General features: G+C 46.3%; 1 protein-coding gene across 7 annotated transcripts in view; it reads left to right on the forward strand.

Moving 5' to 3' along the window:
* Nucleotides 1–17,266, forward strand: part of LOC138467522 (zinc finger protein 568-like) — a 779,018-nt gene that overhangs the window by 233,070 nt on the left and 528,682 nt on the right. For 6 of the 7 annotated variants that reach the window (XM_069607624.1, XM_069607623.1, XM_069607618.1 and 3 more), the window contains exon 3: nucleotides 707–808. In XM_069607624.1, the coding sequence (XP_069463725.1) occupies nucleotides 707–808 (102 nt within the window). Of the gene's footprint in view, nucleotides 1–706; nucleotides 809–11,147; nucleotides 15,593–17,266 lie in introns of those variants that run through there. The other variant, XM_069607620.1, reaches the window with a different exon arrangement.

The following is a 17,266-nucleotide window of genomic DNA, read 5'->3' on the forward strand; positions in this document are numbered from 1 at the left end:
CTTTGAAATTGACCACTACCTTACCTGACGCAACACCATACTACGTACTTAGTCTCCAGCCATGACTTCCTGTAACATTGTGAGCTTTGATTTATGAACGTTCTGAGCATCTCCTTACACAGCAAATGATGTGGCAAGCATACAGCATAAGGGACACTGCCCTGTGCAACACTGCCTGCACTCAGCTGCACAGAGGCTTGCACTGAAAACTTGTTTTCAGAGCCTTTTGCATCATATCTATTTATTTGTGTCCGTTCATGCAGCTAATCTTTACATTTTATTGCCATTAATCTCGCTAATGTCTTCTTCAGAGGTACACAGAAATGTTGTATTGTTGCTTATTTTATGTCTTTGATACAATTAACTTCTAGTGACAAATAAAATATATTAGTACAAATTTGCTTATTAAATAGGTTTGTTTGCTAGCCAAGAACAAATTAATTGGCAAACTCTGCTAATAATTTTTTTTAAAAATAATGTATGCCTTGGTGTGAATTGCTGGCACTTGTGCGCTGTATACTAGATAACATGTTGAATGTTATTTGTCACACAGTGCACTTTTCTCCACAGTAAGGTTACAGCAAGAAACATATGCTCTCTCTAACATTCATAAAGAAAGAAAATCTGGTGATATTCGTATATCTGATGGTTATATTCCACCTTGCCAATATAATGCACTTTAATTGCATGTTCTTTTCTTACCTAGGTCCTCTGATAGCAGCCTCTGTGTTTTCATTGAAACCTACAGAAAAAGAAGTTGCTTGCCATATGAACTCTGAAAGAAGATACTATAACAATTATTCTCCAAGTGAGTGAATGGAGACCTTCTCGAAGGGGTTTCTCATGGTAATGTTTACGGTTATCATATACAGTACTTGCCCGCGGTAGCAGGCATTCATACATACTCCTACTTGTAGACTAGAAGTGTGGAGGTAAAGGTGTTTGATGCTTGTGGATCTGCTTAGAATCACATGCTGTGCATATAGTCAAACATCTAGTGGTAATTGCAGAGTATTACATCTTTCTTTCGAAGATCGAAAGGGACGTCGACATGGGCGTGACTGTAACAATATCCTTAACGTGACGTGTAGTGTACCCAAAATCCCTCACGCGCCGAGGTCCCTCAGATTGTTTTTTTCCGCCAACATAGTCGGTCCCTTATGAGGAGCTCCTAAGAGGTTATATTGCTAAATATGTTCCCGCGGCCTACGGTCGTCTAGTCACCTTAGACAACCTTCTTAACAACTGCTTCGTGGGTTTCCTGCTGCTGCCGCCATCTGCAACTGCTCTGCAACTGCTGGCCCTTACAGTAGGGGGAGTCGCCCCTCTTTCTCTTCTTGGTCTGGCTGCCGCTAACTTCTGCTATGGAGAGGACTCCTTTTAAATTCTGCCCGTTGTGCAACCGCAAATTTCCCTGGAAAGAAACCCATTGCTGATGCAATCGGTGTCTTCCTCGTTACCACGAGGAGCGCTTGTTGCAAGGCCTGCAAACTCTTTCCACCAAAGACGTTGAAAGACAGGCGGACTAAGCGGTGGGCGGCCTACGCTATGCAGGCCGAAAACCTTGCCGGCGCTTCGGACAACGAGGAATCCGTCGGAAGCCATGGCTCAGAATCGGAATCCATTAAACTATCAGCTGAGCCAGTGCACTCCCAAGTGCCCATCCCCAGCTCGGACAGACACGCCACTGGCACTGTTATGAGGAAATCACACCCCGGCGACAAGGGCACCCACGCACCACGTGTACTCAGGCACACAACCCCTAAGGCCTCTTCGACTGATTCATCAAAGAAGCGCTCAATGCCTGCAGGACTGCCAAAGATTTCAACGGTACCTTCCGAACCTCGCAGTTCGGCGCCCTCAATGCAACTGCACTCAAGGCATGCACCTGGGCATAATGCTCCCTCTGGAATGGTCATTTCCCCCTAAAGAAACAGTGTCGTCCACCCGCCATACAAGAGCGCGCAAGCGCCGACGAACCCAGTGGAGTCACCGACCGCAGCTGCACATTCAGGCGCATTGAAACCCTCTATAAAGTCGAGGAAGATTTGTGAGAAGCTTTTGGACATTATTTTGGCAGCCAAAGAATACAAGGGCACCCCCTCTCGCCGGGAGGACTATTCTTTAGGGCCTTATTAGGACATTCTCCCTCTTCTAGGCATCCATTCCCTCCTCCTGACCATTCAGCTTCCTCTCTATGGACTAGGGAAAGGTTTGAGCAATGTATGGACAAAATGGCCGAATTCATTGACTTTTCAGACCAATATAATGTACCCTTGAAGAGACCTAGGGAAGTATACTCCTGCCCCATCCCCTCTAAATTGCAGAAACCCCAATCTTGGATGTCCCAGATGACCCGAACCAGGAGGAGTCTTATGAAGGGTTTGACCTCTTTGATCAAGACCCAGCCGATCAGGACCCAGACTGGGATCAGGCGGAGGACCGGGGATCTTGGCATATACTGACGCATACCGCTGACCCGAGCATCATCTGTCTATATCCCCCTACTACTCCTCCACAAAGAGATTTGTCTCCTGTTGATGACCGGATGCTGTTCAACTCCATTTTAAAAAGAGCAGCCGACCATTTTAAAATTGCAATGCACAGAGCCACTCCAGACACAGACTTTGTGGAGGACATCCTCAAGGAAAAGGCTCTGGTTAGCCAAGCCATCCCTTTACTAAATTCTATAAAAAGGCACCTGACCCCTTCTTTGCTGTCCCGTCTCTTAAACGGCAGTCAACCCCCGGGTGGAGAAATTATTTTGCCCAACACCCTCCAAATCCCTCTACATCAGGGGTCATGCCACACCAGACTCCTTGGTCATTACAGCCACTCGGAAGAGGGCAGGGGTTCCACTGTCCTCAGCAGAGTCCCCTCTGGACAAAGACTGCAAGAATCATTATGCCCTGGGTAAGCGGGTCACCGCCTCTGGGCCTACTCCACAAGGATCGCAAATAACACCACGATCCTGGCGAGCTACAATGATGTTCAGTGGGGCCTAGTGCAGGATGGTCTTCAGGATATTCCAGAACCCACTCGATCACGCCTGGTGGCGGCCGTGGCTGAAGGCAGACACGTAACCCAAACTATACTGAAGAACACACTGGACTCGGCCGAAACCGCTGGACACAACCTCAGCCAGGGAACCCTACTTAAAAGGCATGCCTGGTTGAAAAACTCTGGGTTCAAACTCAAAACTCAGGCGTCTCTAATTAACAAGCAAGTTGAGGATTCCAACCTTTTTTGGGAAGGCGGTTGATGACGCCCTAGAGATGCAAAGAAAGGTCACGAGACTCTTAAGTCACTTAGCCAGATAACGGCTAAACCCGTTTACCAGGGTCTAACGCACACGGGTCCTTTCGTGGCCAATCCTTCTCCCGCTCGCCCCACGGGCAATACAGCTCAGGGGGCTACCTCCGGTAACTTCCAATACCAGCAAAGAGGCTCTCATACAGGCAGGGGTATAGGCAGAAACTCTACTCCTAGAGGCTCCTCGACCTCCACCTCAAAGTGACTTGCCGGTACAGGTCCCTTCCCACACTTCCCCGTTCGGAAGTCGCTTGTCTTCATTCATCCATGTCTGGGAGGGGATACCTCACTATGTAGCCAGTTACCAGGTGACCGAACGCAAAGCCATGCGACTGATGGGGTTGTTGGCTTCCTACATCTACCTAGTTCCTCACGCTCGTCTTCACATGTGCCCCATGCAAGAGTGGCTCTCGAGCCAGTGGTGTCAGACTCTGTAGTGGTGATCAAGGGTAAACCTCCTGCAGGGGAAAACCTTCACCTCCCCCGCAGTAGAAGCCACTCTCCACAGGTGCATCTCTTATGGGGAGGGGGGGGCTCACCTCCTTCAACGGACGGCGCACTACGTGTGGTCTCCAGCTGTAGCGTCCAATCACATCAACCTGTTGGAACTGCTAGCGGTGTTGAAGGCCCTGAAGGCCTTCCAGAGACACCTCCCGGAGAAAACTGTCCTAGTCCTCACAGACAGTACTACGACCATGTACTGCATAAACAAACAAGGGGGCACTCACTCTCTAGGGGTGTCCAAACTGTCCCAAAACATCTGCAAGTGGGTACTCAAACACATGTTCCTTCTCTCACATGATGTTCCAGGGGAACTCAATCTTCTGGCAGACGTACTTAGCAGAGACTTCCCCCCCCCTACCCGTAGAGCATGTGTGGCGGCTAGAAGAGGACATTTTACTCAACGTCTTCGCAGAATGGGGCTTCCCAGAGAACGACTTATTCACCACTCTGGAAAATGCCCAATGCCCAGATTACACCTCCAGTTACCCACAGAACCGCTCCAAGGCGAACGGTCTCTGGCTAACATGGTCTGGGAGATTTGTCTACGCTTTTCCCCCCCTGATTCCCCTTCTCAACAGAATAGTGCACAAGATGCACCAAGAACCAGTCACAATGATCCTGATAGCCCCTATCTGGGCCAGCCAGCCTTGGTTCTCCCATCTCATGGCAATGTCAGTCTCCGCTCCCCAGCAGCTGCTGTGCACGCACAACATGCTGTCCCAAGATCAGGGAGAGACACTACATTTATGTTGTTCCACTACCACGTTGTTCCACAGTTGAGGTAAACTTGGGTTTTTTCTCCCCTCGCAGGATTCTCTAACTTAGGTGGCCTCTGTACCTAATACTCATTTACTGTTCTGAAATATGGTAAACTTGGGCTTGCCGCTCACGTCCTGCCTGCGTGCTTCTCGTATCGTCTGTCTTCCCGCCCCCACACTCCCTCCTACTCCATGGTGCTCTCTATCTCGCCTATCTTCTCTAACTGCTTCTCTATTGACTATCCTGCTCTCCTCACTAAATCTGGTAGGAAAAAGTTTAAAAAGGACATCCTGGTCTCCAACCCAGGCCTCCCTATCGCTGACACCTACACTAGTGCCTGCTCTAAGGAAACTCTCACTGACATCCTCTTTTTCGTGCCTTCATCTGACCTATGGACCCTTCATATGGTCTCTGTGCTCTCTCCTTTTTCCTTTTTTCCCATTAATGGTGGCACCCATTGGGATGTCCTCTTGGCCCCCTTCCGCTCCTCTAAGGCCATCATTAATGTCTACGCTAATGGGACCGTCTTGGTCCAAGGCCCTCAGGCCAACCTTCACCTCTTTGATAGACGCTTCCCTCGCCTCATAAACTTCCTTTCCTCCCCTGCTGTCCCCCCCCTGTCTTCGGCTACCTTGCCTCTACCCTCCCTCTCTGCCCCCTCTCGCACTCCCTCTTCACCTCCTTCTTCTACACCTCCGCAGGGCGTACCCCTGATCTGTACCCCTCCCCAGAAGTCCTTCAAGGATGGCAACCTTCTCCACTTTGCCACTCTTAACTCTCGCCCTGCCATCAAGCATTCATCCGATATCTGTCGCCTTCTTGAGGAACTGGACCTTGACGTCCTCGGTCTCACTGAGACATGGTTCACAGCCAGCTCTGTCACGAGCTTTGACACACTGCTACCTGAAGGTTACAAGATCCTCTCTGTGCCCAGGCCCAACCGTGCAGGGGGGGGTGTTGCCCTTATTTTCCCTGAGTGGATTCCTGCCACTGTCACTCCCACGCAGACCTACTCCTCTTTAGAATGTCTTGTCTGCCGACTCTCTCTCTCTCTCTCCTAGCCATTCCCTTACGGTGGCTACTATCTATCGGCCACCTGGTCAAATTTCCTCCTTCCTCTCTGAGTGGGCTGACCTCTCCTCCTCACTCCTGTCCTCTACCACTCAACTCCTCTTTCTTGGTGACTTCAACATCCACCTAGATGCCTCCTGTCCCCCCACTGGACTCTTTCGTGACCTCTGCGACTCTCTCTCACTCTCTATTCTCCCGTCTGGGCCTACTCATTCTGCAGGGCACACTCTTGATGCTCTGATCTCTTCTGCCTCCCTGAAACTTGAGGAGAACCATCTCCGGTTCCGGAAGCACCTCAAGACCTTCCTCTTCACTTCTGCTTTCTCTCTCCCTCTCCCCTGTTAAATTCTTCACCAAAACTGCACAGATTCTGCAACTGGGCCACTGTCACCGACCTCGGTCCTGGGCCCAGTCACTCTTCACTTGCACTGCCTCCCTGGCAACCCCTGCACTGCGGGACTGTCTCTGTATCAATACAGCCCCCCCCCCCCCTCACCAGAACTTGTCTGCACTTACCTTGCACTTGCCACCAGCTGGCCCTATTTATTTATTATTTTATTTCTATTCTACTTATTCCCCTTGCACTTTTTCCCTTCCCCCTACCCCTGCACTTGCGCGGTCTGAATGACACCTGGCCTAGTAGGATCGTTGTCTGTCTTCCCCTTGTTCCCCCCTCCCTGCCTCGTCGCGCCTTGAAACACTTGTGTATAGGCGAGTTACAAATGCCATATCATATCATACCATATCATGCCTTCAAACACTCAGAGATGCATGGACATACTCAGCGAGGCACAGAAACCTACCACCGGATATTGCTACTCCAGCAAGTGGAAGCGCTTTGTTATCTGGTGTAATGCCAAGCGCAATAATCCTATTGATTGCTCACCTAAAGATATTGTCCTTTACCTAACTCATCTGTTTGATTCAGGACTGGTTTTCGATTCTTTAAAAGTCCACTAGCCGCGCTTTCGGCGTACATCACGTCCCAGAGCAAGGTTTCATGGTGGGAAATTCCTGTAATTAAAGCCTTTATGGAAAGGGTAAAGAGACTTCATCTCCCTATCTCCAACCCAGCTCCCGGATGACAGCTGAATGTTGTTCTTACCAGACTAATGGGACCTCCCTTTGAACCATAGCACAAGGCTAGGATCTACGTGATCTGACCGCGGATGATTTTACCACAGCCGAAAAGTTTGCATGTGAAATGTACGAACCACAAAAGGTTTGTACATTTCCCATGCGACCACACGTACAAAACCCCTACATACCCACACCCATGACACACCCCCCACGCCCCCCCACCCACACCCCCAACATACCCACACCCCACTTACCTGTCATTGCGTCGCGCTGTGTCCCTGCAGCGAAAGTTCCTTTTCACTTCCGTGATTGGGAACCGGCGCCTCAGGGTCATTTATTTTTTATCTTTTTTCGGGAGCTGCAGTGGTTTCCCCCGCAGCCCCCGCTCACTATACCACGCAGTATAGTGAGGGGGGTATTGTGGGGGACACCCACGCAGTCTTTTTTTTAATACTTACCTACAATGCTACCACCAAAGGTTCGAACTTTTGATGTTCGAACTTTTGATGTTCGAACTTTTGGTGGTAGCATTTTCTGGACTTTTTGTACGGTCAGACCTTTTTGTTTTCGGTCCGATTGTACAATTCCCAAGGCTAGCCCTAAAGCACGCACCTACAAGAACGCCTTTTTGGTGCCAATCACCTCTATAAGGAGTGTTCGTGAACTGTAGACCCTTTCAGTTCAGAACCCACTCGTCGCAATCACAAAGACAAGGTGGTTTTTGCACACACATCCATGCTTTGCGCCCAAATTTATCTCAAAAGTTCCATGTAAACCAGTCCATAGAACTACCCACCTTTTTCCAAAATCCCACTAACGTGGCAGAAAGAAGCCTCCACACACTGGATGTAAGGAGGGTGGTTATTTACTGGAAAAGACAAAGCCACTAAGGAAAACAAACCAGTTCTTCATTTCAGTGGCAGCTGGTAGAGAAGGGGACCCTGTCTCTAAATCAGCTATTTTCAAGTGGATTGTAAAATGCATCACACTGTGTTACACTCTTGCCAAGAGAGATCTATCCTTCATGCCTAACGCACACTTTACCCGGGGCACAGGGGCTACCATAGCATTCATTGCAAATGTTCCTCTAGATTCCATTTGCAAAGCAGCAACCTGGAGTTCTGTAGACACCTTTACACAACACTACTGCCTGTATACACACTCTGGTCTGATTCTCAGGTGGGACAAACAGTGCTAAGACATCTCTCTGCTACTGTTCCTTGACACATCCCACCGCCATCTCTGGGCACTGCTCACTAGTCTATGCAGAGCTTGTGATTCTAAGCAGATCCACAAGAGAAGACATGCATTACTCACCGTAATAGCATTTCTGATGGTTGTATCCGCTTAGATTCACATGCACCCACCCTTCTTCCCCTTGTGGAGTAGAAGGAACGTAGACTTCTTACACCTTCTCTATCACGCTGACTAGAAGGCTCCCTCACGGCAGAAAAAATGCAATCAGAGGGACCTCGACACGTGAGGGATTTTGTGTACACTACACGTCACGTTAGGGATAGTGTTAGTCACGCCCATGTCGACGTCCATTTTGATCTTCGAAAGAAAGATGCAATACTCTGCAATTACCACTAGATGTTGGACTATATGCACAGCATGTGAATCTAAGCAGATACAACCATCAGAAATGCTATTACGGGGAGTAATGCATGTCATCTTGTTTGTCTATAGGACCATCTAGGTCACCATCTTGCTTTTGAACACTCGCTCTCTGTTTCTCAACATATGCATGCATTGTTTGGTATAGGCATGACTATGGGCCTCATTACGAGTCCAGCGGTAACCCTGCTTGTGCTTCCGGCGGGTTGCCGCCAGACTCGTAACTCTTCATCGGCGTCTGACTTCCCGGTGCCACCGGGACATTACAACTCCCAGCGGGAGGTCAAGCGCTGGTAAATGTCAATCCCCATTCCCATGGAGCCCCATATGACATGGCATTTATAATGCGCCGGTACACAAGGACTCCATGGGAATGGGGAGATGGAAGCACAGGCGATGTTGGTAATGGTGCTGGTGCTTCCGTGAAAACTCTGCGGGCGAGTGGTGTTGCGCCCGGCAGGTCTGATCTACCGGGCGCAATGGCCTCTGCCCGCGGACTTGTAGTGTGGCAGTCCGGAATGAGTGCCGGTCGCTGCTACCTGCACCCTTAATTCTGGACCGCCACACTCATAATGAGGTCTTATATCTGTTAATCTCTAGTGTTCTGTTGGACCTATTTATGAATAAATGGGCATAATTTCTGATGTACAACTTACCCATCTTTCATTTAAAGCATAATAGAATGCTAATATAAATACTTAATGAGTAGTTAAACATTTGTCATTCTGCACGTTGTCTCTTTTGGGGCTTGACATTTGTGTAGAAGAGTTTTGCTTTACTGTGTTTTTTATTTCAGAAGTCTCAGTATTTATCGTAGTTCTGCAGCGTGAATCGAGTATTTCACATGAGAATACATGAGAATGCGAGATTTAAGAAGAGAATGCAAACATGGCAGGAAGAGAAGGGCATCATACAGCGAAGTTATGCTTGGATTAGTTGACAGATTTCTTTACAAGTACTGAATTGTTTATGCAAACCAATTTAGCGTGTTGCCACAGTTTAGAGAACAACAATGATATTGGTCCTCATTGTTGCAAACAATCCGATTTTAACATGCTGATCCATTTGGAACTGGTGACGTAGAGGAACTGTCAGGAGACTATTTTTATAACTCATGCAGGTACATTACACTAAGAGACATTGATCTTTTAAAATGCGTGCCGCATCGAACAAACAAATACACTACGATAAATAGTAAAGAGGGACTGGCCAACATTGGAATTCAAAAACAAGTCTATTCAGTACTAATTTGATCATTAAATAGAATAGCTGTGCACTAAACCTCTGTCTAAACCATGAGTAAAGATTATGCATAGTATTGCACTATATTAAACATGCCACCAAACACAAACAACGTGGTGAGTGACTGCAACACTGACCAGAATAACCCATGAATCCCTCACCTCCAAGCTGTGCAAAATATGGGTCTTTTTTTTTTAGATATGTTTGCTTCCGATGGATGTCCACAATCCTAGTTGCACTATTTTTACAAATGTTTGATGTGTTTTCTTTTTCGACTGATTTTTAGTAAATGGTCACCATACCTTTGTTATATAAACTTTGCTAAACCACCAAGTTAAAAAACAAATATATACAAAATAATGTTTACTTTTGAAAACATCAGCATTATAATATTTGTATCAGGGGGCAAAGTGTGCACTTGCCACTATCCATTTGCTAGTGATATTTGATTCTTGACGGTTATTAAATGGTGTGCTGTACATATGTATATACTTGAGGTGGCAAATTACTTTTTTTGGCTGGCTAGTAGCTTGCAACTTGACTCTTGCCATACACTGTGTCCCTCACATGAGAATGTCTGAACTCATGAAGCTGTCCTTTCAACTCATGCACAAATACGTGGGCATCTACTATTGTGTACGGTGAACCAGTATCTACCATTTCATCCAAATGAATGTCATCAGTATCCATGTGCACCCACTGCCCTCTGTTACCTGGAGAGCCGACAGTAAGTATTTGGACGTGGTCAACATCTGAGATCGTAAGTAGGCTGCTGGGCCCCCCTGTTTCTCCAAGGGCTCTAATACTGTTCCTCCCCTTGGCGCTCTTGCACATGTTACCATAGTGTCGATCGTGCCCCACCAGAAGCACTCTGCAGTAGCAGCTGGCTACTCTCTTTCACAATTCCGGTGACTGGTGTTCCCACACTTATGACATCTCCATTGAGGATGAGTTCCTTGAGTACAAGCACCTGCCCCTTGTAAAGTTCCAGGAGTAGACTTGTCACTTTTCAGTTTGTCATGTGAACTCAACTTGTGTCGTGGTGCAGACACCGATCCCTCCTTGACTAAAGCCTCAGTGATGTCATCGCTATCGTTGTCTCCATTCTCTATCGTTTTTACTTTCTGAGCAGTGGACTCAAGTTGGACTGCTTTCATACACTTGGCCCGCAATTCCATCGACCTAGCCATTTCAATGGCCTGCGCCAGGGTAGGGTCTTTCGCCTGCCATAACATTTATATGGAGCCTAATGGCCCTGAGATACACTTGAAAGTAATCTGTTCACTGCTCCCACGGAATTGAAGGATCTCCTGGGGAGTTGAGGAAAGGACAGTGGGCAGGCACATTTTGCATTGTTTCCTCCGCTTCACCCCTGCACACCACTTAAGACAAAACTGTTGCAAAAGTACTGCGATGAGGAAGATGCATGCGATGCAAAACCACTGCCAAAAGTACTGGGACAAGGAAGATGAGAGTGATGATGAACTGCCTGCCACCACAAAGATGGCCACATGCACAGCACGCTCGAGGGTCCTTTCCTCCAGTGCGTGTCATACCTTTGAATGGCCACCAGCTGAAGACTCGCCTCAGCGCGAACTGTGCCCCAAAAACGGCACTCCTGTGTCGAGAGGGACCCACACTGACACGCCATGAGAGCTGCAGCCCCAGACCTCGGAAAGGCCACTCAGGGGCCTCCACCACTCTGCGCTGCTGCACAGTGCATCTGCAACTACCCTGGTCTCCACCAACGCTGCGCCTCTCGACAGGCCGCTCGTCACCAAGATAGGAAATGACGAGGCGGACAGCAGATCGTGGACGACCCCCAGGCACGGCTGCACTACCGCGCCTGGAACCACCGGTGCTAACTGCTCTCCCACATCTTTCGCGAACCCTCGTGGCTCTCGAACGATGCAGGTGTTCAAACCACATCTGGCTGCACACTCCATGCTTCAGCTTTTGCTCTTTTTAAGTTGGACTCTACTGCTCTGCTCTCTTTGAGAGTTTTTGTACTGCACTTCAGCTAATACTGAGTCCCTTTTTTGTTTTTGTTTAGAAAAAAATCTGCCCCCAAACAATGGTAATACACCGAAATGCATTGGGCATGTTCTTGTAGAATTTAGCCCCCTTCATAAACTAAATTAAAACTGCTGTTTGTTATCAGTACATCTCAGGATATTTGGATACACATTTGAAAGCCTTTGGCCATACTAGCGTGCATCTATGATTTTTCCACCTGACATTCCATATCCTCTGTCTAATGCATGGCTAGTGCGTAGTTTCACATGGTTACACCATTACATAACCTCTAACTTTTAATATCTGGAGTGCAGCACATTCTCATTTTCTCTTTTCCCTTGTATGCATTGGATCGTAATGTAAGCATGCTGTATGCGTGAGAATAAAATGTTTGAGGTTCCTGCTGCATCAAAGGTGGAGGCAATTGCTTTGCACTGTATTCGCCGCTGGTAACTGCTTGCCCCTTATTGATAGTCTTTTCCTTAAGAATGCAGGTACCTTAGTTTCCCATCTCCTTTTATGCAGGTCAGCTCTGTGAAGCACCTTATATCCCAGTGGTTTTTCACATTGGTTTAGAAAGTTCTCCCAGCAGACTCAACAAACCTATTTTTGTTTAGTGTCAAAACACTTGAGAGTCCTCACTGTCAGCATGTAAATGGTGCAAAAGAACTGTGAAAGAGCCACTTTTTGGTTGCAAATTGTGTTATTAGGCAATCTGTTCAAAAATCATATGCAAATATAACATACACTTATTCCAACCCTTGGAATTTTGCAAAAAAAAACGCAATATGAGGTTACATCAGAAAAATTGCCTTCTTGCGACGTTGCAACAGAAAAGACCACAATACAAAGTTGCATCAGAAAAAAAATGCCAAGTAACATCAGAAAGATCGCCTTCTTGCGAAGTTGCAACAACAAAAATCACAAAACAAAGTTACATTAGAAAAAACGCCAACACGTGTTTCAACCCTAACCGGGCCGCCCTCAGGGCGTATAAGTCTGTAATTGACTAAGTAAAACCCAGTAATACATTTTAGTTGTCCAAAGAGTTAACATTGGTGAGATGTATACAACAAAACATGAAATAAGGTTGTTTGTCCATTTATATTAATGCATTTCAATGCAAAACCAAAATCCAAAGTGGAAAGAGCAGGGAGAGAGGGGATGGGGTAAAGGAAGAGAAAATAATATATAATGAGTAAAGGGTCCACAATATTGTTAAATACAAGTGCAGATTTGCATAAATGGCACTTGGTGAGCATATCCACATCCCAAGTGACAGTGCATTTTACTAGAAAGTACCTGGCAAATTGTAGGCAGAATGCTGATTATGCGCAAAGTCCCACACAGTGTTTAATTGAGTTTTCTCCTAATCTCTATAAAACGTCCAGTGGAAATGAAGATCTGAAAGCAGATACGAACTGCTAATGTTATAACTGTTAACTAGTGCCTCGAATGGTCACTAATATTTAAATTAAATCACTCCAACGCTTACCTACCCATTTCGATTTGTGGTTGCTAATTGTGTGGCCAAAAAGAAAGTGAATTCCATGAACCTATTTTGTTTTTGTTTAGTTTTACTTTTGTTTATTGACCTAATTACATTGAGGGTGACATTTACAGCTTTCTTTAGAATAACTCCACATTTCATATTCAGCATTAAAAGAACTACAAAGGCAATTTTTTCATATGCTCATACTCCCGACTGTCTTCAACAATTCATGATTATCTGCCATATTAAACAGAGACGATTAACAATAAAAAGGAAGAGATAATTAATGTCAGGAGTCCATTGTATCATTCTTCTTAATTCCATAATTAATTGTAAGTGGTAAATGCCCCAAAGCACACCATTGTAGTAATACATCAGACGCTTCCGCTTAACTCTCTCATACACGCGCCCTGACTAATCCCCCATGCAGCAGCTGTTCCCATTTGCCCATACTTTGTGTGTCACTTCTCCTCCCTTGCCTGAGTATTCTCACTGTTGATGTATTGCACTATTTATCCTGTTAGGGTACTTCTGATGTGTACTCTTTCACCCTCATCGCTTTAGGTAGGTATGCATCTGGTGCAAACTTTAGGGCATTGGGAAGGATAACTAACTGCAGCATAACTGCTCCTCCCTGGTCTGTCATTCTTAGCTTCTCCAATACTGCCAACTCCCTTTACCCTTGGTGTGAAATTATTACTTCAAGCTTCTATGAATACACGTTGGTGTATATGCGTGTACAACTAATCTCATTTTTAGTTTTGGCTAGATCATTAACTAGTGGGAGCCAAAAAAGAATGCCATGATTGTTGAAAGGAGCTTATGGCATTCAGATATTGTTAAACATATTCTCGCTCTTTGTCCATGTCCCCCACTCTCTGCTCATTCATAGCGCTCAGGCATTAATGGTGCACGTTACAGCATCATGTGGGCAACACCTACCATCAGCCCCTTGTAAGTAAAATGCTTTGTTGTTGGCAAGTGTCATAAACTCATATAATGCCAAAGATACACATTTCATTTTTCATTCATTGGTAATATCGGGTATAATCGGAATGTTGAAAAAAACTCCAAACATATTAAATACTGCTTACCAGACCACACTTTAATAACAGAATCTTAATTCAAATGTGTAGTGCAATTTAAATATTTGCTACCGCGGTACAAGTTTGCACAACTGATAATAACAATGCTGATTTAACAATCTTTTTCCATTAATCTTGGCCTAAAACAAAATGAAGTATTGGCGACCCATATAAGGGACAGAATAAAACAAAATAAATTGGGGATTCTTTATGTCCTGTGCCACCCAGACATCTAGTCTCCAGCTTTAGCACCCCAGTCTTTTGGGGATGGTAACCATTCGGTGGGAAAAATACACAGAGCCAAGTGTGAAGTGAACTGCTGTCATTCTCGGCGTGTGAATCCTGGCGTGCTGCATTTCCCTTCCAGCACAGGCACCCAACATCCCCATTTCATTTGGCATCTCATCCGTCACATCATTGATCGCGTCAGTAACGCATGCCACGCATTAAAAGTATGTTCGCCAGGACACATCACCCCCGGCCAAACAAACTGGAGATGTTCCTTTTGACTATCCAAAGCTCTACAATTCTTCAATAAGGCACACAGGCCTTTTGATGCATTTGAGTGCTCTGGTAGGTACAGGTGGTGACTCCCTTTTTCCAATGTCTCTCGTCTAGTCACCACCACTTCACTCCCTTGCTCCTTATCACACCCATCATCCTCTCAAAATATTTTTTAAGTGGGACACGTTCAGGGTAATTACAGGATCAGGAGACCTCGTTGTCGTTGATCCTTTGACATGCAAGACTGTGAATGCTGCCGGATCAAATCTGGAGTCTGATTTTCTCTATTGTCTGTGACAGTCTTGCACCCGACCTCCTCCTTGTATCCAAAATCCCACAGCATGTCGCCGCTGATCAACATATGGCTTCATGTCTTGCTGCATGCACTGACCTGCTGCAGACAATTCTGTCCCAAGGAATGTTTCCTGACTGGGTAGATGCGGAAGCCGCATTCTCACTTTACTTCGAAACCTCAAGTCGGCTGGACACTTTCCTGTGGTTCCGTGTGTCGAGTTTCTGTAGTGCCGCAGCATGTTGGACAGCGCCTGGTTGTGTGATGTAGAACGTAACTCATTTCGCTGAAGCACCATCTTGAGACTGCCCATGAATCGATTGGCTATGCCATTGGCCTGAGACAATAGAGGAGTTATCTTCATGTGGTGAACTCACATGTCTTGCATGAATCAAGCAAATTCTCGATTACTGAATGCAAGTCCATTAACTGACTCGGGCACGTCGGGAATCCCCCATGCTGAAAATGTTATCAAGTTCCGGAATTACAGTGCTGGCTGCAGTAGAAGAAAGCATCTATACGACAGTGAATTGTACTCGTCCATGACTACCAGCCAGTATTTGCCATCTTTCAACGGTCCAAAAAAGTCAATCGCTACATGGCTCTGCACTGCATCCGGTAAGTCAGACATTTAAAGGAATTTGGGCCTGTCTAGCAATATCGTGCTTTGACACTGGTGACTCTCCAATCGTGCGTTCAACAAGCGCATCTCTAATCTGCTGCTTGGTGGGAACCACACCCTGAGGCCCGTGATGTGTCAAGTCAGTGACTTGCTGTTTGTGTTCAGAGAGAATTGCCACCGGGGTGCCCCTCATGACTAACCCATCTGTTGACCTAGAGAGTTCATCCTTTACTTGTTTGAATGCGCACAAATCAGTCATCGAAACATGTGTCACCTGTGCTCCTTCTGGAAACACTGATTCCCCATCTTCTGGACTCGATCAGCTCTTGCATCTTCAGTAAGGTGTCATCACGCTGTGTACATTCTCCAATGAAGGCTATAGTTCTTGGCCAAACCAGGAGTGTTTGAGTGAGAATGTTGACATATTCTTCCACTATAAACTTGTTCGATGTCTGATTGGGAAAAGGATGACGAGACATGAAATCTGATGGGTTGTTACCTTTGCCCAGCTTGTGAAAAATGTTGAAATCATAGTCTTGGCGACAGAGGCCCCATCTATTCTCTGCGGCATCTGGCATCTGGGGTTGCCTTAAGTGGTGGGAAATGCCTGATGATCTGTAACTATCGTGAACAACTTGCCGAGCAAGAACAAATGGAAATGTTTGCAAGCCCAGACTATGGCCAATCCTTCTTTTTTATGCTGCGAATATCGCCTTTCTGTGTCTGAAACACTCTTGCTGGCATATTTAATACTGCTCTCAAAGACTCTCTCTCCCTGATTTGTGTTGATCCCACGGGGCTGGCATTTCCCGTCAGTTCTGTTCATAGGGATGCATCAAAATATGCCATGTGATCAGCTGACACAATGTCCTGCTTGATTTGACAAAACGCCTCTTCACTCGTTAGAGGCCACTGAAATATGGCAACTTGCTTCGTAATGTCTCTCAGCTGTGTGCTTGTGGTGGCAAAATTCCTTATCTATCTACTGCAATAGCTGTCCATCCCCAAGAACGATTGAACTTCGCAACATCAGCAGCAGGTAACACTTCAGCAATGGCTTTCATTTTTCCCGGGTGGGAACTCATTCCCATTTGGGAGAAAATGTGTCTGAAGAATTTCATATACGATTTGTGAAACGCACACTTTTCAAGGTTTAGAGTGACACCTGCCTCCGTCAGTACAGCACACTCTTGCGCTAGTGCCTGATCATTTTGTTCAAATGTTGAACCACAGATTAGCATATCATCACTATAGTTAAAGCAATTGTGTATATGCTGCATCACTTTGCGTATTCTTTCCAGGAATATCTTGGCAGCTGACGAGATGCCAAAGCTAAGCCATTTGTACCTGAACAAACCTATGTGAGTGCAAATGTAGTGATGTATCTAGAATGCACATACAGTTCAATTTGGTGGTACCCTTTGTTTAAGTCAAGCTTTGAAAAGACTTGGGGCCTCTGAGGAACTTGAGGACGTCCTCACTTCTTCTTCCCAGGTATCCTTTTCTCAGGTGGCCAGGTAAAGGCCACCGCTTTTGGATCCGGACCCTGGGGGTGGATATGTAAGGGGGGGATCACCTGGGTGGAGGAGACCTGGGGAGTAGGGAAAGGACATCCTTAGGTGAGACATGGTATCCCCCATTTCCCTTTCACTACGAACCCTCCATCCCGC

This window comes from Ambystoma mexicanum, chromosome 4q (assembly GCF_040938575.1).
Source record: "Ambystoma mexicanum isolate Mex_15411 chromosome 4q, UKY_AmexF1_1, whole genome shotgun sequence".
NCBI lineage: Eukaryota > Metazoa > Chordata > Amphibia > Caudata > Ambystomatidae > Ambystoma > Ambystoma mexicanum.